At 39.1% G+C, this 25,152-nt stretch overlaps 1 protein-coding gene across 2 annotated transcripts in view; it reads left to right on the forward strand.

The window, feature by feature from the left end:
- Nucleotides 1-25,152, forward strand: part of LOC124615596 (murinoglobulin-1-like) — a 283,543-nt gene that overhangs the window by 206,405 nt on the left and 51,986 nt on the right. For both annotated transcript variants that reach the window (XM_047143583.1, XM_047143584.1), the window contains one exon: nt 24,442-24,562. In XM_047143583.1, the coding sequence (XP_046999539.1) occupies nt 24,442-24,562 (121 nt within the window). The remainder of the gene's footprint in view (nt 1-24,441; nt 24,563-25,152) is intronic.

A 25,152-nucleotide genomic window follows, 5' to 3' on the forward strand; every position in this document is an offset into this window, starting at 1 on the left:
AATACACTTTACATGTACTACATTGTGAATGTGGTCTCGGCTGAATTTTATTTTTCGCACACATTTCGCATCGTCCTCTTTTACAACCGAACACTACAAAATGGTTTCCTCGGTTGCCAAGACGTACATCCTTCAGAAGAGCAAAGTTACCCTTCCTTCTCTTTGGGAGAGTTATTTCATCTTTACAAGAGTTTCTCTTCTTGAGATTTGGCACTTGCTGTTCATTCATTAGCCCTAGTGCCACAACACGCCTGAATTCCAGCAGTGGCAGTGCCCCATGTAAGTCACTGAAAATGGCGTAAGCATTGACAAAAGCAGTTTCTATTGCTCCCCAGAAGAGACGGTGCCACCATTTCTTTGATCGCTTGTCAAGACCAGAAGTTGAACGTAATCTGTCTGCATGGTCCACACCACCCATGTTTTTGTTGTAATCACATACAATAACTGGACATGGTATAGTCATACTAGTTCCATCTTTCTGTTTTCTTGTCACTACGCTCTGTTCAGTGCCATGAAAGTTTGACGCAAAATACTCTACTTTATTTTCCTTCCATTGAAATACTGTTAGGTCTAAAGATGACTCTCTGTGATTGGATTTAGACATTTTTCTTTAGGTAAATTCCTTGGCAAACCTTTCCTGTTTGTTCTAATTGTTCCACAGGCAAATGTATTTACCGATTTCTGTGTGAGAAAAAGTGGACAGAACAACTAGTGAGAAGTAACGCATTGTTGCTACAATAAAGTGTTCGCACAACCTGACGGTACTAATAAGTCCGCCTTATATTTTCCACTTTATGTCATTCACTTGTAACGTAATGGTTCAATCTATTATAAAAAAACAAAGAAGGTAAGTACGTACAATGGAAAACTCAACGGAAGTTTCAATAAATTGCGCACAAATTCAGGCAACTCCATGGAAACAAGCACATACAATCTTCTGTTTTCACAGCAGCGTGCGAAAAACAATTTCAAGCTCTGACCGCCAGAGAGGTCTATGTATTGCACAATAACATCTATGAAACAGTAGAGCAGAGTTACTGTTACGTACCGACAGGCTCTCAGATCACGAAACTGCACCACGAGAAAATAATGAGAGTCAAAACTTACTGGTACTTTTAAGTACCGTCAGGCAACAAAGGGTTAAGTTGAGTGTCCTAATGTCTCCAAAACTGTGTTCCATGATTTATGTGTATTTCTCATATATTTCCCTTTTATTCATACATGATCCATAGCTTTTTAAAATCTTTACTTATGGTCACTACTTTATTTCCCTCTGTAAAAATGGTGGATACTGTTCATTTAAAAATACAATAAATCTACAAAAATACCTGTATTCACGAATGGAGTGAGAGAAAAATGACTGCTTAAATGCTGGTACCTGAAACTTGGAAAGTGGGCTTTTGCAGGATAGTTCACTGTGTTGTAGCATCTGTCAGTTGAAGCTTCTCAGGATTTTGGCACTGCTCTCCCATGGGTCAAATGAATCTGTGATTTCCTCACTGCCGTTCTTTTGATAAATTCATTATTCACTGTTAGTCATATTAAGTATAGTGAATAGTGTTTTATTCGTCTCATAACATACAATTTCTAATCATATGATTAGTGTACAGGAGACACGTCAAAAAATGGATAACACTTTTCTTTCCTCCCTTTTGTGAAGGACAGCTAAATTTACACACAAGACTATATGTAAATTTATCCTGCTCAAATGTTCAGTTCATCCTTCAAGAACTCCACAACAGTGTAGTAGCAGCGCTTGACAAGTATATCATATAGCTTTGTTTTCAGTGTCTCTAGGTTCATACTCAGAACATTCTTTCCTTTTAGCTTGTTATGAATTTTCATTGCCATATACTGAGGAGACTGCGCATATAGGTTTAAGCGATGAGTGGGAAGCATAAAATTGTCTTTGTTTCTCATGTTATATGCGTGATTGAAACAGTTTTTCTTGAATAACTCTAAATTGCTATGTAGAAAGATGATAATATCATAGATGTATAAGGAAGGAACTGTTAATAACTGTTGTTTTTCAAATAGTGGGCGACATGATGTCCTTGGATGGGCAGTACACATGTTCCTTATTATTCTTTTCTGTAACTTTAGTATGCGCAATATATTGCTTGAATTTCCCCAAAAAATAATACCATACCTTACAACTTATCAAAAGTAGCTGTGGTACGCAATTTTCCTTGTATTCATGTCTGTTGCATCAGCTAATATTTGCATAGCAAATGCAAAGCTACATAATTTGTTTAACAGGTAGTCAACATGTTTATTCCAATTTAAATTTTTATCTAGGTTTAAACCTAAAAGCTTCACAGAATCTACATCTTCTACATCCTGATTGTTATGAGTTATTTTAATTTCTTGGGGCTTTGACTGTTCTGTTCCGAACTGGACCATGTGGGTTTTGGGGATGTTCAATTTTAATCCATTCAGTTGGAACTATGTTTCTAGTTTGTTCATTGTGTTTATTATGTAGAGAGGGATGTTTTCTGGCTCCTGGTTTTCAATTAATACAGATGTGTCATCTGCAAATAAAATCGATGGAGCATTTATATTGTTCGGTAAATCATTAACATAGAACAAGAACAAAATAGGTCCTAGAATCGAGCCTTGAGGGACACCTTGGGCTACTGTTTTCCATTTTGAATAGTAATTTGCTGCATTTGATGAGACAATCACTCGTTGTTTCCTATTTGATAAGTATGAAGTAAGCCAATTTAGAACATTACCCTTGATCCCATACTTGTCAAGCTTATAGATAAGCAGTGCATGATTTACAGGGTCAAAGGCTTTTGTGAGATCACAAAAGATTCCTGCAACTTTATTATGGTTGTCTAATGATGTGCTGATCTTGTCAATAAACTTGTTAATTGCATCAGTAGTACTTTTGCCACACTGGAAACCAAATTGGTTTTCCGTAATAATATCATATTTCTCCATAAAATTTCGAATCTGCATAGCAGCAGCATTTTCAAAGATTTTTGATAGGACTGGAAGGAGGGAGATGGGACGATAATTCCCCATATCCTCTCTTGACCCTTTTTTGAGCAACGGTTTTACTTCCGCATACTTCAGCACCTCTGGGAAGCTTCTTTGCTCAAAGGATTGGTTCATTATTTTAGACAGTGGGTATCCTATTATTTTACACACAAATTTAAGGACTTTTGCTTGTATTCCATTCCAACCTGCAGAATTTTGGTTTTTAGTTTTAATATAATTTTTTCTACATCTATTGTTGAAACTGTTTTGAATTTTGTGAGGCATTCAGAATTATGATTTAGTCCAAAGGGACATACATTTTTCTCAGAATCTGCAACATTAACCTCTGGTTTCACTACATTAATGAAGAACTCATTGAAGCATTCTGAAATTTGAGCCGGATTTACAATGATCTCGTCTTCAAGCTTAATTGTACTAATTCCATGTCTAGAGGCTTTGATACCTAATTCGTGTTTTACAAGTGACCACACTGCCTTTGATTTATTCTCATGTTTTAAGATTAATTTATTATTTGTCATTTGCTTTGCTGCTTTGACAACTTTCTTAAATGTACTTTTGTATCATTTAACATATTCAATTTTTTTTATTATGTCTTAGTTCCTTATGTAGCTGCCTTTTCTTAGCACTGGAGATTTTTGTACCTTTAGTGATCCATTTTAATTTTGTCATTTTATTAAAATAAGTTTTTTGTGGAAACATTTCAATGAAAACACTTAGAAAATCCCTTAGAAATTCTTCAAAATTTGCCGTGCATGAAATATTTTTATCAAAGTGCCATTCTGTCTCCTTAAGCTTATCATGGAATAGAGTCAAAGTTTCTTGGTGGAAGATCCTTTTTACATAAGCTTTTTTACATGGGACTTCTCTACCTGCTCTGGGTAGCTCAATGAATAATGCTGAATGATCAGAAATTCCTAGATCTAGACAAAATTTATATCCATCTTCAAATACGTAATTCGTTAAAATATTGTCAATGCATGTAGCTGACTGAACATTTTCTATTGTAGATTCAGAAAAAATTAATTTGAAGCCATATTTTTTTTTTATTAAGTCTGTAAATTTTGATACCTCACATGTTGCATTCAACACATTGATGTTGAAATCAGCAGCAACCACAATTTTTTTCCTCTTTTCTTTACTGAGGCATTCTAACAAACTCTGAAATTTATGTAGGAAATGCTCAGTTGTCAGCTTCCCTGGGATTCTATAAATTGGTATTATAACAACATTTAAGTCCTTTAACTCAACACAGCAACTTTCAAAAATACACTCTTCATTAAAACAATTGAAGTCACATCTTACATGGTAATCTAAATCAGAATGAATGAGTATGCATGAACCTCCCTGTGACTTATTTATCCTACAAAAGCTGGTAGCTACCTTGAAGTTTTCAATTTTATTTAAGATTTTTATGGTATCACTACTAAGCCAGTGTTCATTTAAACAAATTACTTTAACAGTTAGAAATTCAGATAAAAAAAATTGTAGCTCATCTAACTTAGAGCTTCTGTCACATGAGTATTCAGCACTTAAACCATTTATATTACAATGCATTATATAGTTACTACTAAGATCATCAATTTTATTTTTTAAAGACCTAATATTTAATAATGAGCCATCCTCACAAAAGGGTAGGTCTGGATTCTTCTGTAGCAGCCCATCACCTTGCTCACTTGGCTTGTACATTTCTTTGTCACTTTGATATTGTGTACTTACAACCATAGTTACATTATTGATGGCACTGGGTCTGGATGGTGCTGAAGTGATTTCCCTGGTGCCAGCCATAAAAAATCACTGTTCCGCTCTGGAGCTTTCCGTTCTGGAAGACACACGTACAGCAGCTTGTTTGTCTTCTGGTATTTTTGGAGCTTGCAAAATTTGTGCTTCATTTCTTTTTGGCTTGAACCATTTCGTAATTTGAGTTTGTTTCCCAGCTTGAATGTTACTTTCTGGCCTGTTGATGGCTATATTGATGGCTATATTGATGGCTATATTGTTCGCTGCATGAAAAGAACGCTTTGTTACTTGCGATCGATTTCCACTTGTCCTGGGTACTTTGTTGCACCGCGAAATACGAGTAAAAATTTTTTCCGTAAGTACCTCCTTTCCTAATGCATTCAAATGAAGACCGTGAACTGTATGGAGCCTTCGCTCCAAACTGTTTATGTCAGTAACATCTATATTTACAAAGTGAGTACATATTTCACTGAAACTCTTGTTTGCGGCATGAATTTCACTGTTTACACATGACCACCTCGGTAAATCATGACGATGCGGGATATTTACAATGAGTACATTCGTGTGAGATAAATTATTGAGAGGCATTTTCTCAATTCTGTGCTAGCCTTGAACGACTCATTTCTATATATGTCATTTGATCCTCCCAGCAATACAATAAAGTCATCCTTACACAAACTAGTTACTTCAAGTAATTTTGTAAGGTTTTTCAGTTCACTTAATGGAGCCCCAGGCTTCACGAAACCGTTTGCCCTGTAATTGTATTTTTCCGTTAGCACTGCGGCAATTCCATGGCCGTGGCTATCGCCCAACACACATATTTTTCCGTATTTTACAATGTTAGCAGTCGGAAGTTCACCGTGCAACGGTTTGTTTACTTTTTGTGGTTCATTTCGTAACTTTTCGACTTCGGCTGGCGTGTTCATTGAATCTTCAGTAGTGAATACTCTCACAAGGTCGTTACACGTTCTAGTTTGACAGTTTTTATGCATTAAAGTTTCACTGTTTATACACATTGAAGTTTCACTGCTGCTTTGAGATTGTACTTTCTGAGTGCAGTTTTTATGCATTAAAGTTTCACTGTTTATACATACTGAAGTTTCACTGCTATTTTGGGTTTGTACTTTCCGAGTGCAGTTTTCTCCCGTCATTGTTTGCCACTTGTGTGCAGAGGTCGAGTCTTCTTGCTTCTTCAGTGACTCACGTTTTTCTGCAAGAAGTTTCTGTATGTCCAGCTTTAAAGAACCGATTATCATTTGTAAACTGGATATTCGTTCGTTTAGCTTCGAGATCTCGTCCTTACAATTTACACACGTATTATTTTTACTACCGAAATTTACTTTTTCTCGCGGGGATACACGAATTACTTTTACACTCGCCACCATCTTGGAAATCAGTGTCTGTGGATCCCACACATTTAAACAGTATACTAGGAAGGGACATACAAGTGTTTTGTTAGTTACCTCCTTTTCAGACTAATTGCATTTTCCCAGTATCCCACCAATGAACTGAAATATACCACCTATTTTATTTACGACTCAGCCTCCACAATCTTCCCATTTCAGATACCCACAAGTCATTAATCCAAGAACTTGAATGAGTTGATTGATTTCCATTGTAACTTCTTGATATTGTAGTCATAGAATATTATGATTTTTCTGTGAAGTGCACAGTCCACATTTCTGAAGTTACTAGGCCTTGCACCACTTTGAAATCTTATTAAGATTTTACTGAATGTACTCATATGTGCAGTGCAGCTTTTCCATTATAGATAACTGTGTTGTCTGCAAAAAGCCTAAAGTTAGTTATTAGTATTGTCTGAGCTTTGGTGATTCTTGACCGAGTGAGGTGGCGCAGTGGTTAGCACACTGGACTCGCATTCGGGAGGACGACGGTTCAATCCCGCATCTGGCCATCCTGATTTAGGTTTTCCGTGATTTCCCTAGATCACTTCAGGCAAATGCCAGGATGGTTCCTTCGAAAGGGCACGGCCGATTTCCTTCCCCATCCTTCCCTAATCAGAGCTTGTGCTCCGTCTCTAATGACCTCGTTGTCGACGGAACGTTAAACACTAATCTCCTCCTCCTCCTTTGGTGATTCTTTGTGAAAAATTACATGCTCCATCTTATACCAAGAAATCCTCAATCCAGTCACAAACTTTGTTTGATAATCTATAGACTGTACTCTTGTTAATAAGCATCGATATGGTACTGAGTCAAACACTTTTCAGACGTCAAGAAATACTTTATCTATGTGATTACATTGGTCCATGACTTTCATCTGTCATGTGAGAAAAGTACAAGTTGGGTTTTGCATAATTTGAAATGCAGCAAGTTGAAATCTGATCCATCTCTCATGTTTTATGCTCCCAAAAATAACTTTTTTTCCAGTCTGTGTATAATGCAGTTGCACATTAATAGGTAATCTGTACAGGAATATGCAAAATTGTTATTCATGCAAAATCACAGTTACACTTATATTTCAGTTGTTTTATTTATATTCATGATTACAATGATGCAGTTGGTTGTACCAAAAGTTGAAATAATTAAAAGTTACAGCTAACTGAAGTTAATACAACACTGTATAACATAAGGCATTGTGAGCTAATAAGCAGCAGAGGAGGTAATGTTATCAGTCACTTGAAAAAAGACATTCCTGACTTTCTGAGAACATTTTTGGAATTATCTGAAATAATTAACTTACAAAATAATTGACATTAAAGATTTAGACCCTCAAAATTTCAATCGCCTATTTTTCTTTCAAAATTGAAAGATTCTGAACTTTGACGGTATAATTTCATTGTTGTATTTTTTCTGTATCAGACAACACCTCTCAGTAATTAATTCAGTCAATAAATAAGATTTTGAATACTTTAGAAACATAAAATATTTACTTCAAGATGGATACCATACTTGTAAATTGGCATTTTGGAAGATGCATAATAATAATATTTCCCGTACTTTTGTGAATTACTAACCTATAACATATTTCATAGACCAAACAATAGTAAAGTTTTAAAATCCATGAAAAATAGTAAAATCTAGCCTATCCGAATTGCCAATCATTATGTAATTTCAGAAGGCACTTGATATTCTTATACTTATCTTTAAATATCGACCCCTCCCCAAAATTGCCAGTCTGCAACCAAACAGTACACGGATAACAACATCTCTCTAGTTGGATTACGTCAGTGTCTTTGACTGGCAAGTAACTAGGCAATATCGGTGTGTCAGATTATGCATTACGTTGATGATGACATAAGTATAATCTCTAATCTCCACAAAAAGACTCTGTCACTGATGCTCATGCTCGCAACAAACATGTCATTTAATGTAGAGTGTATGCAGACATGAAATAACTTTGCTACATAACGTCTCATGTGATATAGTGAACACGTAACTTCAAAGTGCTGATACTCCACCACCATTATTTATTGGCCAGTGTTATTAATCATACTGATCTTACTACAGATAATTTTGTGTACACTGGTACTTTCACATCAGTGTCACTTTATATTATGCAACTGTCAAATTGAATAAATACAATGTTTGTGTTTAATGACAGAATGAGTTTTCTTCCATATATTACCTGTGTAATCTGTGGATTGTAAAACTGGAACTGGTCATCAATTATGGTGTAGTGCAAATAAAGTGGTGTGAACCACTTTTAAAATTCATTTCTTGTTTGGTCTACATCATTGGACACTATCCTTCACAACATCAATTTCCGGGATATCTTATCTTTACAGCAAGATTTGAGACTTCAAGATTCATCAAAACTGAGTGTAGCATCAAACTACAGAGAAGGGGTCAATTGAAAACTGATGTTTCCAGAATCCATGCTTGTTTGTATGCAGGAGATCATTTTATTAGAGATGTCTGATTACACTTGAGCTCAGATTGTGATTTTACAACAAATGAATGTCAAAGATACTAGATGATTGTTTTGTGGACTGGTGTGACCTGTGCTTTCTTCTAACTATTGGGCACAAGTTTTTGTTCATGTACAGTACATTATGGTTAAAAGTGGAGATAATTCAGCACAAGTTCTTTATACAGTATAATAGAGATTCTATCAAGTCCTAAGCCCTTGTTTAGTCATTTCATTTGTTTCTCAATGCCACCAACACATCTTTTCAGTCATGCAAGAATCAAACTGGTGCAGTACTCCTGGATTCTCCTCTGTAAAGGAACATTTGAAAACAGAGTTTAGTATTTCTAGTTTTGCTTTGATACCCTAAGTTTGAGTTTCTACATCACCCGCAGACGTAAGGACACTAACTGCAGTGCTATTGACAGTGTTGACATATGAATAAAGTTTCTTTGGTTTTTGTGGGAGGTCTTTTGGTAAGATTCTATTAAAGTAATCATTGAATGAATCATCCACTGCTGTTTTGGCAGCCAAGTATGTTTCATTTAGCACATCTCTGTCTCCAATGCTATACTTTGTTTTAAGCATATTGTGCAGTAATTGCTATTTCTTTCGAGATTCCTTTACTGAGAATATGTACCTTGGAGGGACCCTTCCATCATCAACTGCTCTACTAGGCACAAATCTATCCAATCCTTTGTCAACTATTGTTGAAAGCTTGAGCCAAAGTTCTTCTACATGTTCTTATCTCTTTATCATGCTTTACTAAACATGTACATTTTTCTTCTTGCTTTTGTCACCTTTATATTTTGTTGCTGCAACTGCCTCCTGGTCTCTGATATCAATTCAGCATGGACATCATCAGAGAGGTCAGGCTTATTTGCTGCCATTAGAGCCAATATATTTAAGTGCGTTTCAGAGCCATCTTTTCTAACTAGTATCCAGAGAAAGCATGTAGTATTGTTCCACAGGATATCTTCATGCATCTTCCACTTGCAAAACTGTGATATTCCCAATTTATGGTTAGTTTTAGTGTCTCCTGTAATATGACAGTTTAATTAGGAACATTTGTACTAGTTACCTGATAAGGGAGATAGTGCAAGTAACTATAGAAATAGAAACAAAATTTTGGTTTGCATGTAAAGAGTTTTACATGTACATTAAAAATATGTGAACAATATTTGCTGTAGATAATTACACTGCATATGACGGTCATGCTAATGTTCAGTCACCGAGTTAAAAAAATCGGGTTTGGTAGCTCTTAGCAAAAGATTATGAGGATGAACACAACCACAGAATATAAAGTGCCTGAAACAGAATTGCTTATCCCAGTAGAGCACTTCATGAATGCCTGCATGAAGCAGTCTCCTGAGTCACACTGAATTTGAACATCAAAATTATGTTTTGTCAGTGTTTGAAAACTCTGGTCTGAAGTTATCATATTGAGCTACAGTCCAGGAGTACTGAGCAAAGTCTGTGAAGACTGGAGAACAAAACTGATTGTGTGCAGTACATACCATCCACAAAACTGAACCCCTTGATGATGGTGTGAACTGGTAGAACGCTATGATATTCAGTCCACTTCAACACCACCTTGAACTCTCAAAAGAATAGTACTTCAAATGGCTGAATGTAAGGTGTGCATCCGGAAGGGATGGTCTTGACTGTATACACCATGTTTTGCAGCTGAATAACATCCATCTGAATCCTGTCACAATATGTCCCAAGCAAATCAACCAGAAGAAGAGACAACTTCACTGAGTATGGGAAGCAGACATAGTGAATGAATTGTGTCAGGATTTGTTTCATGGTTATGCAGGACTGTGAGTCAACTTGAATCAGATTGTGCAGTTTCAACATGTGTTATACTACTCACACTCGAAACTGACCTCTAGCTTCCTGTTAAATTATCAGCATCATTGGAAACATGTATCCACTTGCCAACATAAGGAGTTGGATGGTGTAAGAATGAATTGTTGCATGTTAATTCTGTACTGAGCTTTTACTGACTTGCCTCCCTTGAAGTGCAGAGTTTGCGACGAGTGAAGTTCTTTCTGTATACCACTTTGATCGGTATTACAAATCTGTATACATTCTATGGTGCTAATTAAAGACATTACCCCCTGATCACATCTTTTGTTCATATAATCATATATTCCAGGCTTTACTGATTACACATTTGTTGTTGCCCATGACTCAAGATGATGTCTCTATGCAGACACTGCAACCCAGCCAAGGATAGATCCACTAAATTGAGTCACTCCTATTTCTTGGGCCATTTACAAACCCAAGCACAAACCTCCCTGTCATCAACATTAGCACCTAGACCAGTTCTCACCAACCAGAATTGTTCAGTTACATAGTCATCTAACATGTGAAATTTTGACTGCTGGCCTTCCTCCCCTTTCCCTACCACAAGATGTAAATATATCTAAAAACAAAGATGATGTGACTTACCAAACGAAAGCACTGGCACGTCGATAGACACCCAAACAAACACATACATACACACAAAATTCTAGCTTTCGCAACCAATGGTTGCTTCGTCAGGAAAGAGTGAAGGAGAGGGAAAGACGAAAGGATGTGGGTTTTAAGGGAGAGGGTAAGGAGTCATTCCAATCCCGGGAGCGGAAAAACTTACCTTAGGGGGAAAAAAGGACAGGTATACACTCGCACACACACACATATCCATCCGCACATACACAGACACAAGCAGACATTTGTAAAGGCAAAGAGTTTGGGCAGAGATGTCAGTCGGGGCGGAAGTACAGAGGCAAAGATGTTGTTGAAAGACAGGTGAGGTATGAGCAGCGGCAACTTGAAATTAGCGGAGGTTGAGGCCTGGCGGATAACGAGAAGAGAGGATATACTGAAGGGCAAGTTCCCATCTCCGGAGTTCTGACAGGTTGGTGTTAGTGGGAAGTATCCAGATAACCCGGACGGTATAACACTGTGCCAAGATGTGCTGGCCGTGCGCCAAGGCATGTTTAGCCACAGGGTGATCCTCATTACCAACAAACACTGTCTGCCTGTGTCCATTCATGTGAATGGACAGTTTGTTGCTGGTCATTCCCACATAGAAAGCTTCACAGTGTAGGCAGGTCAGTTGGTAAATCACGTGGGTGCTTTCACACGTGGCTCTGCCTTTGATCGTGTACACCTTCCGGGTTACAGGACTGGAGTAGGTGGTGGTGGGAGGGTGCATTGGACAGGTTTTACACCGGGGCCGGTTACAAGGGTAGGAGCCAGAGGGTAAGGAAGGTGGTTTGGGGATTTCATAGGGATGAACTAAGAGGTTACGAAGGTTAGGTGGACGGCGGAAAGACACTCTTGGTGGCGTGGGGAGGATTTCATGAAGGATGGATCTCATTTCAGGGCAGGATTTGAGGAAGTCGTATCCCTGCTGGAGAGCCACATTCAGAGTCTGATCCAGTCCTGGAAAGTATCCTGTCACAAGTGGGGCACTTTTGTGGTTCTTCTGTGGGAGGTTCTGGGTTTGAAGGGACGAGGAAGTGGCTCTGGTTATTTGCTTCTGTACCAGGTCGGGAGGGTAGTTGCGGGATGTGAAAGCTGTTTTCAGGTTGTTGGTGTAATGGTTTAGGGATTCCGGGCTGGAGCAGATTTGTTTGCCACGAAGACCTAGGCTGTAGGGAAAGGACCGTTTGATGTGGAATGGGTGGCAGCTGTCATAATTGAGGTACTGTTGCTTGTTGGTGGGTTTGATGTGGATGGACGTGTGAAGCTGGCCATTGGACAGATGGAGGTCAACGTCAAGGAAAGTGGCATGGGATTTGGAGTAGGACCAGGTGAATCTGATGGAACCAAAGGAGTTGAGGTTGGAGAGGAAATTCTGGAGTTCTTCTTCACTGTGAGTCCAGATCATGAAGATGTCATCAATAAATCTGTACCAAACTTTGGGTTGGCAGGCCTGGGTAACCAAGAAGGCTTCCTCTAAGCGACCCATGAATAGGTTGGTGTACGAGGGGGCCATCCTGGTACCCATGGCTGTTCCCTTTAATTGTTGGTATGTCTGGCCTTCAAAAGTCAAGAAGTTGTGGGTCAGGATGAAGCTGGCTAAGGTAATGAGGAAAGAGGTTTTAGGTAGGGTGGCAGGTATTCGGCGTGAAATTAAGTGCTCCATCGCAGTGAGGCCCTGGACGTGCGGAATATTTGTGTATAAGGAAGTGGCATCAATGGTTACAAGGATGGTTTCTGGGGGTAATAGATTGGGTAAGGATTCCAGGCGTTCGAGAAAGTGGTTGGTGTCTTTGATGAAGGATGGGAGACTGCATGTAATGGGTTGAAGGTGTTGATCTACGTAGACAGAGATACGTTCTGTGGGGGCTTGGTAACCAGCTACAATGGGGCAGCCGGGATGATTGGGTTTGTGAATTTTAGGAAGAAGGTAGAAGGTAGGGGTGCGGGGTGTCGGTGGGGTCAGGAGGTTGATGGAGTCAGGTGAAGGGTTTTGTAGGGGGCCTAAGGTTCTGAGGATTCCTTGAAGCTCTGCCTGGACCTCAGGAATGGGATTACCTTGGCAAACTTTGTATGTGGTGTTGTCTGAAAGCTGACGCAGTCCCTCAGCCACATACTCCCGACGATCAAGTACCACGGTCGTGGAACCCTTTTCCGCCGGAAGAATGACGATGGATCGGTCAGCCTTCAGATCATGGATAGCTTGGGCTTCAGCAGTGGTGATGTTGGGGGGAGGATTAAGGTTTTTTAACCCTTTTAGTGCCAAATACGATCTGTCGTGATCCAGATTTTCGGCGAAAAATGCCAGTAACGATCTGATCGTGATGCCTTTCTCATTCGCTAGGAAATACTAACAACTTTGCCTTCAAGTGCGGAAGAAATGAATGAGAAAGGCATCACGATCAGATCGTTACTGGCATTTTTCGCCGAAAATCTGGATCATGATCAGATCGTATTTGGCACTAAAAGGGTTAAGAAGGATTGAGAAGCAAGGCTGGAAGTCAGAAATTCCTGAAAGGTTTGGAGAGGGTGATTTTGAGGAAGAGGAGGTGGGTCCCGCTGTGACGGAGGACAGAACTGTTCCAGGCAGGGTTCAATTTGGATAGTGTCTTGGGGAGTTGGATCATTAGGAGTAGGATTAGGATCATTTTTCTTCATGGCAAAGTGATATTTCCAGCAGAGAGTACGAGTGTAGGACAGTAAATCTTTGACGAGGGCTGTTTGGTTGAATCTGGGAGTGGGGCTGATGGTGAGGCCTTTGGATAGGACAGAGGTTTTTGGGAGAGAGGTTTGGAGGAAATGTTAACTACTGAATTGGGGTGTTGTGGTTCCAGATTGCGTTGATTGGAATTTTGAGGTTTTGGAGGGAGTGGAGCTGGAAGTGGGAGATTGAGTAGATGGGAGAGACTGGGTTTGTGTGCAATGAGAGGAGGTTGAGGTTTGCTGGAAAGGTTGTGAAGGGTGAGTGAGTTGCCTTTCCGGAGGTGGGAAACCAGGAGATTGGATAATTTTTTGAAGGCCAGACATACCAACAATTAAAGGGAACAGCCATGGGTACCAGGATGGCCCCCTCGTACACCAACCTATTCATGGGTCACTTAGAGGAAGCCTTCTTGGTTACCCAGGCCTGCCAACCCAAAGTTTGGTACAGATTTATTGATGACATCTTCATGATCTGGACTCACAGTGAAGAAGAACTCCAGAATTTCCTCTCCAACCTCAACTCCTTTGGTTCCATCAGATTCACCTGGTCCTACTCCAAATCCCATGCCACTTTCCTTGACGTTGACCTCCATCTGTCCAATGGCCAGCTTCACACGTCCATCCACATCAAACCCACCAACAAGCAACAGTACCTCAATTATGACAGCTGCCACCCATTCCACATCAAACGGTCCCTTCCCTATAGCCTAGGTCTTCGTGGCAAATGAATCTGCTCCAGCCCGGAATCCCTAAACCATTACACCAACAACCTGAAAACAGCTTTCACATCCCGGAACTACCCTCCCAACCTGGTACAGAAGCAAATAACCAGAGCCACTTCCTCGTCCCTTCAAACCCAGAACCTCCCACAGAAGAACCACAAAAGTGCCCCACTTGTGACAGGATACTTTCCGGGACTGGATCAGACTCTGAATGTGGCTCTGCAGCAGGGATACGACTTCCTCAAATCCTGCCCTGAAATGAGATCCATCCTTCATGAAATCCTCCCCACGCCACCAAGAGTGTCTTTCTGCCGTCCACCTAACCTTCGTAACCTCTTAGTTCATCCCTATGAAATCCCCAAACCACCTTCCTTACCCTCTGGCTCCTACCCTTGTAACCGCCCCCAGTGTAAAACCTGTCCAATGCACCCTCCCACCACCACCTAATCCAGTCCTGTAACCTGGAAGGTGTACACGATCAAAGGCAGAGCCACGTGTGAATGCACCCACCGTGATTTACCAACTGACCTGCCTACACTGTGAAGCTTTCTATGTGGGAATGACCAGCAACAAACTGTCCATTCACATGAATGGACACAGGCAGACAGTATTTGTTGGTAATGAGGATCACCCTGTGGCTAAACATGCCTTGGTGCACGGCCAGCACATCTTGGCACATTGTTACACCGTCCGGGTTATCTGGATACTTCCCACTAACACCAACCTGTCAGAACTCCGGAGATGGGAACTTGCCCTTCAGTATATCCTCTCTTCTCGTTATCCGCCAGGCCTCAACCTCCGCTAATTTCAAGTTGCCGCTGCTCATACCTCACCTGTCTTTCAACAACATCTTTGCCTCTGTACTTCCGCCCCGACTGACATCTCTGCCCAAACTCTTTGCCTTTACAAATGTCAGCTTGTGTCTGTGTATGTGCGGATGGATATGTGTGTATGCGCGAGTGTATACCTGTCCTTTTTTCCCCCTAAGATAAGTCTTTCCGCTCCCGGGATTGGAATGACTCCTTACCCTCTCCCTTAAAACCCACATCCTTTTGTCTTTCCCTCTCCTTCCCTCTTTCCTGACGAAGCAACCATTGGTTGCGAAAGCTAGAATTTTGTGTGTATGTATATGTTTGTTTGTGTGTCTATCGACCTGCCAGCGCTTTCGTATGGTAAGTCACATCATCTTTGTTTTTAAATATATTTTTCCCGCGTGGAATGTTTCCCTCTATTATATTACAAGATGTAAATATCATAGACAATGTATGTTTTGCACCATATGAATTTGTTTCTGCACTGTATAGAAGCTTAATCTTTTAGTTTCCACAGAATCCTGGAATTCGGTTAATTCCTTTAAAATATATATCCTTCCACTTGTTTTCCTTTGGAGAACTTGGCAGACAACTGGCCTCCATCACTTTGTAACAACTCTTCACCACTATCAGATTCTGTATCATCCATAAGTTTCTCACAATCAGACAAGTCTTCAGTGTATTCATATTCTTCAATATAGCCTATTGTATTTTTGTGATGTACATCATTACCACTGGTTGCCACTGTTTCCCCTATCACACTGACTATGAACAGAGGATTCCTTATCACATGATTATGTTCACAGTGAGAGTAATGTCACACACTGTGAATTCAGTAAAGTCACACCAGACAGATTAACTGCCGAGGTTGTTGCAATGCAGACAGGGGTCACTGTTACACTGATTTCATTGCTCTTTTGTGTAATGTCTGTCTAGTTCACCTAGACATTGCCCTGGACACTTTGTCAGGTGACCTTTTATATGGCACAGTGTGTGTCAACCATAGCATACACTGCAAATAACTGAATTAGCTAGAGGGACACTGTTTACAAGACTACAGTTACTAAACTCGTGATATCATGTTAGGTATGGTCCACTGTTAGTGGATTTCATATCTTTGTAGCTAACAGGGTAATTGGCAATTGAATCTTCATAGCTTGCAGCATAATTGGTAATGACACTTAGTTCATACATTTTTGTAATCAGCACCTCAAACATATTCATACAAACCACAACTCAGCTGCATTTGTGATCACAACTTGCGCTAACTCCTTTGTGAGATTTTCATTAAAGTTTTCTATTATGTCAGGGGTGGGTCTTGTGTTCGATAGTAGGAACAAATCATACATTCAAATTCTGATGGTGCTGAGTGTCTTGTCCATGCAACGAATATTTAATCTCCGTCACTCATTAGCCATGCCCTTTTGATATGGACTTCAGTAACCAATACTGAATGAGCTCCACTGCCTTTTAGGAGTGCTTCAAACTTTGATACTGTTTTTCAAATAATTTGACACTTGATCACTGGCATTATAATAATTTCAGGTGTGTTTGTGTGTGTGTGTCTTATACAAAATGACTCAGGTTCATAAGCTAAGCTACATGTGGCTCCCTTGTACCATGTAACCTTGAGGTGCTCATCCTTCGTTGCTGTCTCCATATTTTTCATTTTTCTCTCACTCATTCTCTGTCCATTTATTATCTTTCCTTTCTTTCTTTCTCTTGTTCCATCTCATTCACCATACATAGTTTTGTTGAATATGTGTTGAATATGATATTCACATTAATTTTACAGCCTGATTAATCTATCTTAATGACTGCTAGACATAATTCTGACATTATTTCTGCTGTATCCTGCTACTAGTGCATGTGTGTGTTTCGATTGTGGTGTCACCATGCATGTGTGTTTGAATCAGCCATCAAATATATCAGTGGCCACTGGAGGCTGCCTGTGGGGGGTGAGCACATAGTGTGGTCTCTAGTGCCAGTGATTCTCACATATGTATATGCAGAGCAGTGCTGAATGATGATCTCTGTATTCATCAAGTTGTGCCACTCACACCAGTAGTTCTGTGTCTTGTAGTGTATGGACTTCTGTGAGGCTTATTTCTGTTAATAGTTCAGCAGTTTATGAATAAAGCCATATATGTGTTAATTGGATCAGTTTTGTGTGTTACTTGGTTACTACATGATTGGTGACAAGTTTGGAACAGTTTTGGCCTGGCCTTAAGTGCCCTCTTGTCAAGATAGTCATAATGGATGCCACGCCACTGGCCCTCATTCAGCAGCTTACTTCGGAAGTGACCACTTTGTTGGCTTCCATTAACAGACAGGGTGTCATTCCACTGGTGCATCTACCCAATTTTCTCCCATATGATGATACAGCCAAAGATCAGGAAGCTTATAAAAATGACTCAGACAACATTTTTTACCTTTTGGTGTGACAGACTTGAATTTGTGCAAAGCCTTCTTCCTCTCATGGATTCCACCCAAAATGTATCAATTACTGTGTCAGCTTGCTCCTTTACAAGAGAGCAGATCTTACTTTCGATCACATGTGCAGTGTATTCTCCAACTATCCTCACTAATGAACACATTTACCATCGCAAATGAGTACATTTCATAGGGGCACAGATTGATTCTACCAACGCTGCAAGAAACCAAATCAGTCATACAGGGCCTGGGCAGCTGAACTTCATGGTCTTCAACAAAAGTGTCAGTTCACCACCGATGTCCATAATGACTCTTATGCAGACTCTGTGGTGTGTGACAAGATTGTCTGATAAGCTTCAGACAAGGAAGTACACCAGAAGGTTTTACTTTGTGAAAACCCCCATTGGCAGAAGTTCTGCAAATAGCACAGTCTTTTGAAGTTTCTTGGACAGTGGGTGACCAAATTGAAGTGTGGTGTAATGTGGCTGTAATGGCACAAAATGTGCCCACTAGGACAACCGATGGCTTGCACAAGGAAGTGGCAGTGGCAGTGGTAAACATGCAGGCCAAGCACTGAGCAGACCAAGGTCAGTCCAAGCAGATGCGAGTGCCACAAGGCCAGCATCAGTGTTCTCTGTTTCCCTCTTATCCTTTCTGAATTGTCAAGCATGAATGCCTAAGCACTGGGCTACTTGTAATGCTTGCCAGAAGACAGGCCACATCGTCTCCATGTGCATCTCCATATGTTGTTTGCCAAAGGTTTCTCAGGATATGGACATGGACGTAAACAGTGTTTCTATAATGCTTATGACTCCTCACAAGTTGTGTATTGAATTAAGTGTTTTTTGACAAGTGCTTTGGTTACAGGCATCATATTTGAAGTCCAGCTGGGTCACAGTGCTGAGACAGTGCAGCTATGTTTATATATTTATGGGTATGTGCTCTTGAGAAAAACACAAGAACATACGATGGTGGTTTGAAAAGTTCTCGGAATCACAATGAGAGGCCAGCGCCAGCGCTAGCACGAGTTGTTCATGTGATATTCATTGGGCTGTTGCCTGTAAACACATTCTCTTGAAAGAGAGCTGTGGTAGTGACATGGCTCTGTTGTTGTTCCTGCGTAGTGACTTGTGAAGATGTAGAAAAATCGATATTCGAGCAGTGATTATGTACTTCATAAAAAAAGGTATGAAAGCAAAGGACATTCATGCCAATTTACAGAATACACTGGAGAACTCTGCTGCTTAATATTCAACTGTTGCCAAGTGGACAAATGAATTTAAACTTGGTCGGGAGATGATCTGCGCAGTGGTCTGCCAAGGCATACCACTACTCCAGAAATGCAAAAGTGCACAAAATGGTCATGGAGGACCACCAATTGGTAGTGCATGAAATTGCTCACTCTCGTCAGATACCATATGAAAGGGTATATCGCATTTTAACTGAAGAATCAGAAATGAAAAAATTATTTGCAAGATGGGTGCCGCAACAAGACACTGCAACACCCCCACATGTGCCGTCGCCATGCAAAATTACATGAACTAAGATATGAATTGTTACCACACCCACCTTATTCACCTGATATAGCTTCATCAGGCTGCCATCTGTTCCAAAAACTGAAATTTTTTCTTGGTGGACGAAGATCCACTTCAAACAAAGAGTTTATAGCCGGAGTTGACAACTATTTTGAAGGCCCAGACTAAACTCATGCTTGAGATGGGATCAAGGCACTGGAACATTGTTGGACAAAGTACATTAATATACAAAGAGACTACATTGAAAAATAAAAAAGTTTGAGTGATGTAAGTACTTTTTCTCTATTCCGTTTCGAGAACTTTTCAAATCATCCTTCTACTATTTTTCAGTTTGAGGCAATAGGCTGTACAAAATTTAAATGTCAACATGCTGGGAAATGGAATTTTCTGACCAAAAGGATGCGTAATACTGCATTAGGAGACCCAGAGAGTGTACACAATGAAACAGTGCCCTCAGAGTGGGGAATAATCACTACAGGTGTACCACTGGATATATTTAAGATGGTCTGTCTTAAGCACCTCAGCCTGTGTGTACATGATTTGCCATGATGGATCCAACAAGCAGAAACAGACCTTTTTGGTGATGACACAAGTACAAATATCATAATCAGCCCCAGTGGAGAAAATTCAGCACTTGAAAATGTAAATAAAATTTTCTTCAAAATTAATAACTGCCTCTTTGCAAATGGACTGTGACTGAAATTAGATAAAAGACAATATATAAAATTCTATACTGCACAATTGCTGACCTACATCTAGAAATTATTCATGAGAGAAACTCAAAATAGGTATTTATACTGATAATAACATGAACTGGAAGTCACATGTTTTAGACAGTCTTAGCAGTCTAATCTCTGCAATTTTTGCATCACATATAACAGCAGACTTTGCAGAGGGAAAGTCAAAAAGTTGTCTTGCTTTTCTTGTTTTCATTCACTACTATTTTAAGGGAAAGTATTCTGGGGCAACATATTAAGAAACAAAGTAACTGTTGATTAGAATGTGTAATGAGGATAATGTGTGATGTACATGCTCAAACTTCTTGTGGGCAGCTTCTTAAACAGTTGGCAACTGACAACAATCTCACAGAACTCCCATATGAAATTTGTTGCCAACACTCTATCGCAATCGAAAAACGACAATAAGATTTACAAATGTACTGCTAGAAGAAGAAATTACTTCACCCAGACTTAGTGTGCTACAGAAAATCTTTTACTCTATTGCATAATTTCTGAATGTGTAACAATACATCACATTCAACATAGAAGTGGTCCCAGTTTGTTACAGGAAAACTTCATTTTATTTGAAATCACAAAATACTTTTAAAAATTGCAAGAATAAAAAATTTTCAATCTGTATGGAAAATGGTTGTCCTGCACCTCCATGCATTTTTGTGTTTGTGACATCACATTCAAAATCACTCATAGAGAAATGAAACATTGATTTTTTTCTACTGAACTGTTCTTGCCAGGGCACTTGAATTAAAAAATTGCTCATAAAAAACTCATGAGTCTTCTTAAACAAACCAGTATTGATGCAAGCCTCAACTGTATACATCATTTCATTCACAGAATATGGCATGCTTCATGTGAATAACTTAGAATATGTTTTCTTTTAGTTGACTACCATTTTAGGATGATTTTCATAAACTTTTTCTTAAATACCCCCATAGATAAATGTCACATGCAGACAACTCCAGCAATTGAAGCACTCACAAACCTTTACTTACTGCATATTCTTCTGCAAAGGCTTCTTGAATATGAGACAGCTATTGATGAGACATGTGGCAAGTAGCTCCATCTTTCTGGAAAAGTACTACAGCCTTTTGTGTTCATTTATCTTAGAGTGGAAATTTTCAAAAATTTGAGGATAAATGTCTTTATTGGCAGTGGTTTCAAAACACATGGGACTGACAATTTAACTACTAGAATCCGTGCACTAAACTTAAGTTTTTGTCACTGTGGAAGGGAACTTGATGCACTATCTGAGGACTTTTAGTAGTCCAGTAGCAGTTTGGCTATTCACATGGCTACAGAGGTGAAACAAGACTTCATCACTCAAAAATATAGTGTTGGCTCAAGTTCAAAGTCCACTGTACTCTTAAGCTGCCATTTGCAGTACTTAACCCGCTTTCCTTTATCAACTGGAAGTCATGCCTGAATGGATTAAACACAGCAAGGTTACAGCTCTAGGCACATAACTACAGAGACACAAGATGGATATTTAATATCTGTCTGTAGCCAAAGCTGTGTGACACCTTTTTTCAGGCTAGCAGTGGTATTCTAGCAAAATGTTTGCATCTGCTTCTAGAATTCAAACAGAAAGCTTATGATTATGCTCAGAATTAGACACACTACCACTGAACCACAATTTTGTTATCAACTTCAGAACACTGTGTTTTGTGGGAACACTTGGATTCAGAAATTGCTCATAAAAAATTCATGACTCTTCTTAAACAAACCAGCGATGATGTAAGCTTCAACTGTATACACCATTTCATTCGCAGAATAGAGCATACTTTACTTGAAGAACTTAGAAAATGACAAAAGGATACTCACAGCATGTTCAAGCATTGGACGTATTGCATACTGTGTGTATTTGTGTGTGTGTGAACTAAAATTTCAAAACAGACTTGTTCCACATCATAATATGATATTACAGTTACGATCCATAAAAAATGCAAACAGCAAAACTAAAGTAACACATTTAACATCCCTTTTCTTTCTATATCCTACAAGAGTGAACTGTTAATTAGTAAACATCTGTACTTGGCTTTCAAAATTACAAACTGTTTTACTGATACAAATCTTAAGATCTGCTGAAAAAGTTAACAATACGTATTGTCAACTTACACTGTTTATTGATTGTAAACATTGTCACAATACAAAAAGAAATAAAATAAACAAAATGAAATGGCTTATCTTCAGACCCTATTCTGTGCTTACTATCTAAGCTAACTGTCTGTAGTGTTGGTATTTTTTATTCATCACCATCAGTATAATCATCACCACTCTTGATGTTCATTTGTAAGCATACTAGCAATTTTTTCTTCCTGGCATGCGCCCTTACTACATCCTCTTTTGAGCCTTCCATGCCATGGCATATATACACAGCACTTTTTGAATCCTTTCATTGTAGATTCACTTGAGATTCTGTTGCACCTAGTAGGCAACCACTGCCTTGTCATGGCTATTGAGGATTTCCTGTCTCCCACCTGGTGTACCAGCATGGTCTCCTTGGGGGAGGGAGCGACACTCACTGTAAAGCTGTTGGAGGTGAGTCATGAAAGATCTAATCACAACAGCATCAATCCCTTCAAGTTGAAAGTACTATAGTGCAGTTGTATTATGTGATTGTTTGAGGCAGACATGTGAAGCAGCCATCCCATCCTCACTGCAGATGTTGGGTACCTTGTCTCATTGACTGTACTGTATGTGTATGTTGTTCTTTGATACTAGGTCTTTAACTTTCTGAATGTGGTGATCCCCGAAAAGATCCAGCACCAACGTTCTCCTGCTGTAAAGTTGACTAGTATAGGGTCATTAGTTACATATCCCTTTTCTTGATGTCCAAAGATAGCTCCTGAATACAGTTTCTCTTTCAGTATGGTTTTCCTCTCAAGAATTCAAAATGGTGGCAGCTTCTTTCCATCCACCAGAGTATGTAGCAAAACTATTGTTCTGGGCAGAACTTTATGTAGGAACACCATTACCAACCTTCTTGTTGATATCAGAATGAACAGGCTTGTGTTCAGATTACACTTATGACCTAAGAAATAGTCATGTTGTTTCCTTATGCTTATTACATGTTGCTAAACCACATATAACTTTTGTTCAGATATTGTGGGAAGTTGTTGAACTTGAATTGTTCTTTACTCTAAACCTCACCCTCATCATCAACTTCATGCACCATCCAGTACTCTTTGAATTTCAGGCCACATGCAGTTGGAAAAATTGCCCTTTGTGCAGTTGTTTATGGCCTCATATGCAGTATGTTTCTTCTTTTCCTCCCTAGTTCTCTTATTTCAGACTCCCCAAAATCCTTAAAACTCAGTGCATATGTGTTTAATTTGAAAAAAAAAGCAAGTCATAATTGCAGGTTGATTTATTTGAATCATTGTTTTTATTAAAATAAATAATTGTTTTACACTGTAGCACAATTTTGTGGGCAGTGCATAATTCAGTATTGTAAGACTTCTCTTAACTATGGCTTCAGATAGAGCATATAAAAATACCTCCTAGTTACTATATGTTCTAACACAAGAATTCAAAAGACACCAGCAGTACTACAAAAGCATTATTCCCCATTTAATCTCTGTGACACAAATGAGCTTATTTACTGTAGTCACAGATGATGTTTTGTTGAAATAGTTTAAAACTATTCATGTTTCATAAACCACTTGAAAATTAGCATTTTATTGCCTGCATGAAATGATTGTGAACCAAAAAACACATAGAACCGCAGCTATTATTTGCATCCATTATCAATTGCTACAATTTACTGTTGTTACAACATTGACAATCCAAGTGAACTGAATGTCAGTAACATTTCATCCTCTCAGCTCCGTAGTGCAGAAATTGGAATACTCTGGACTAACAGTTTACTTGGTTCATTATTTGTTGTGTCTTGAAAATCAACACTGCTATGTAGTATTAGCAGCATTAGTGTCATTTTTTTAAGTATTTGATGGGAACATATTTATGTTAGAATCAATTTGTTCCCTGTAAAAATGTGTACTACTCTTGAATAGCTCTTCATATGTAATGACAGTTCAGTTCTGATAGGATTTGGATTCAGGTGAACTACAGTTTAAGTTTGGTAGATATTCATAAAAAGCAAGAGCTGCAGGTTGAATTCTCTTAGTGAACTCCACTATCACAGCTGTTTCTGTAAATGTAAGATAACTCCTATGTTAAGCCATTACACAATGTATAAACCTTGTCCTCCACAACCAAAGCTTAGTCTGCTAATGTAAGATGATGCTATGTATTTGAATGACACAATTTTGAAAAAGGTGTCTTGTTTTACAGTTAGTAAAAAACAGTATTTTGTTTCACCTGAGTGAACTTTTTAAAAGAATTCTCACATTTTTAAGACACTGCAGTTTCATTGTGAATGTGTTTTACAGATGTGTGTCTTTCTGTGCAGAGATATTCTACTGATGCAGGGTGTCGAAATGAGAGACTGCCACTTCCACAGCCTGAAATTGGTAGCAGAAACATTCTTATGGATGAACAGGCAGAGTCAACAGCCACTGTGGAAAACACTGGTAAGCCATTTGCATTTCATATCTAGCCACTTACACGTCAACAGAGTATTGAAGTCTGATAGAAAAATTCATTGCTCATTATATTACCTTTCGAGCAATCCAGCACAAATACATCCAATTTCCAAAGTCCCTCAAATTTTAGTAGCAATGAATAATATATGCATCTATGTGGTTGTTTCAAATACATGTAGTTATAGGTACATGCTGCACTGTAACTTGTTGAAATCATTCCTGCAGATTTAATTTAGAGTATCCAGGTTGCTCATCCACTGTATCACTGTAGAGTCACAGTGACTAGTCTCATTGTTGGCTGTGGTAGGATCAACACTGGCGCTCTTTGATTATATGAGTGGCAAATCTGATGCAGTGCAAGAACAGAGTGTCTCCAGTGAAACAGAATGTATGACACTCAACAGCAAGGGGTCCCTGCCTCACCATCTCTCGCTCTTGTTTAATGTTTGATGTGTCTAGAGAAATACAGGTACTGGTGCTTTAAAAAATGCAAAAACAAAAATTATAAACAACCAGCTGAATAAGGTAAAGGAAAAATAATCAAAGGTTATTGTTCAGGTTTTGCAACCACTCAACTG

Source organism: Schistocerca americana, chromosome 5 (assembly GCF_021461395.2).
Source record: "Schistocerca americana isolate TAMUIC-IGC-003095 chromosome 5, iqSchAmer2.1, whole genome shotgun sequence".
Lineage (NCBI taxonomy): Eukaryota > Metazoa > Arthropoda > Insecta > Orthoptera > Acrididae > Schistocerca > Schistocerca americana.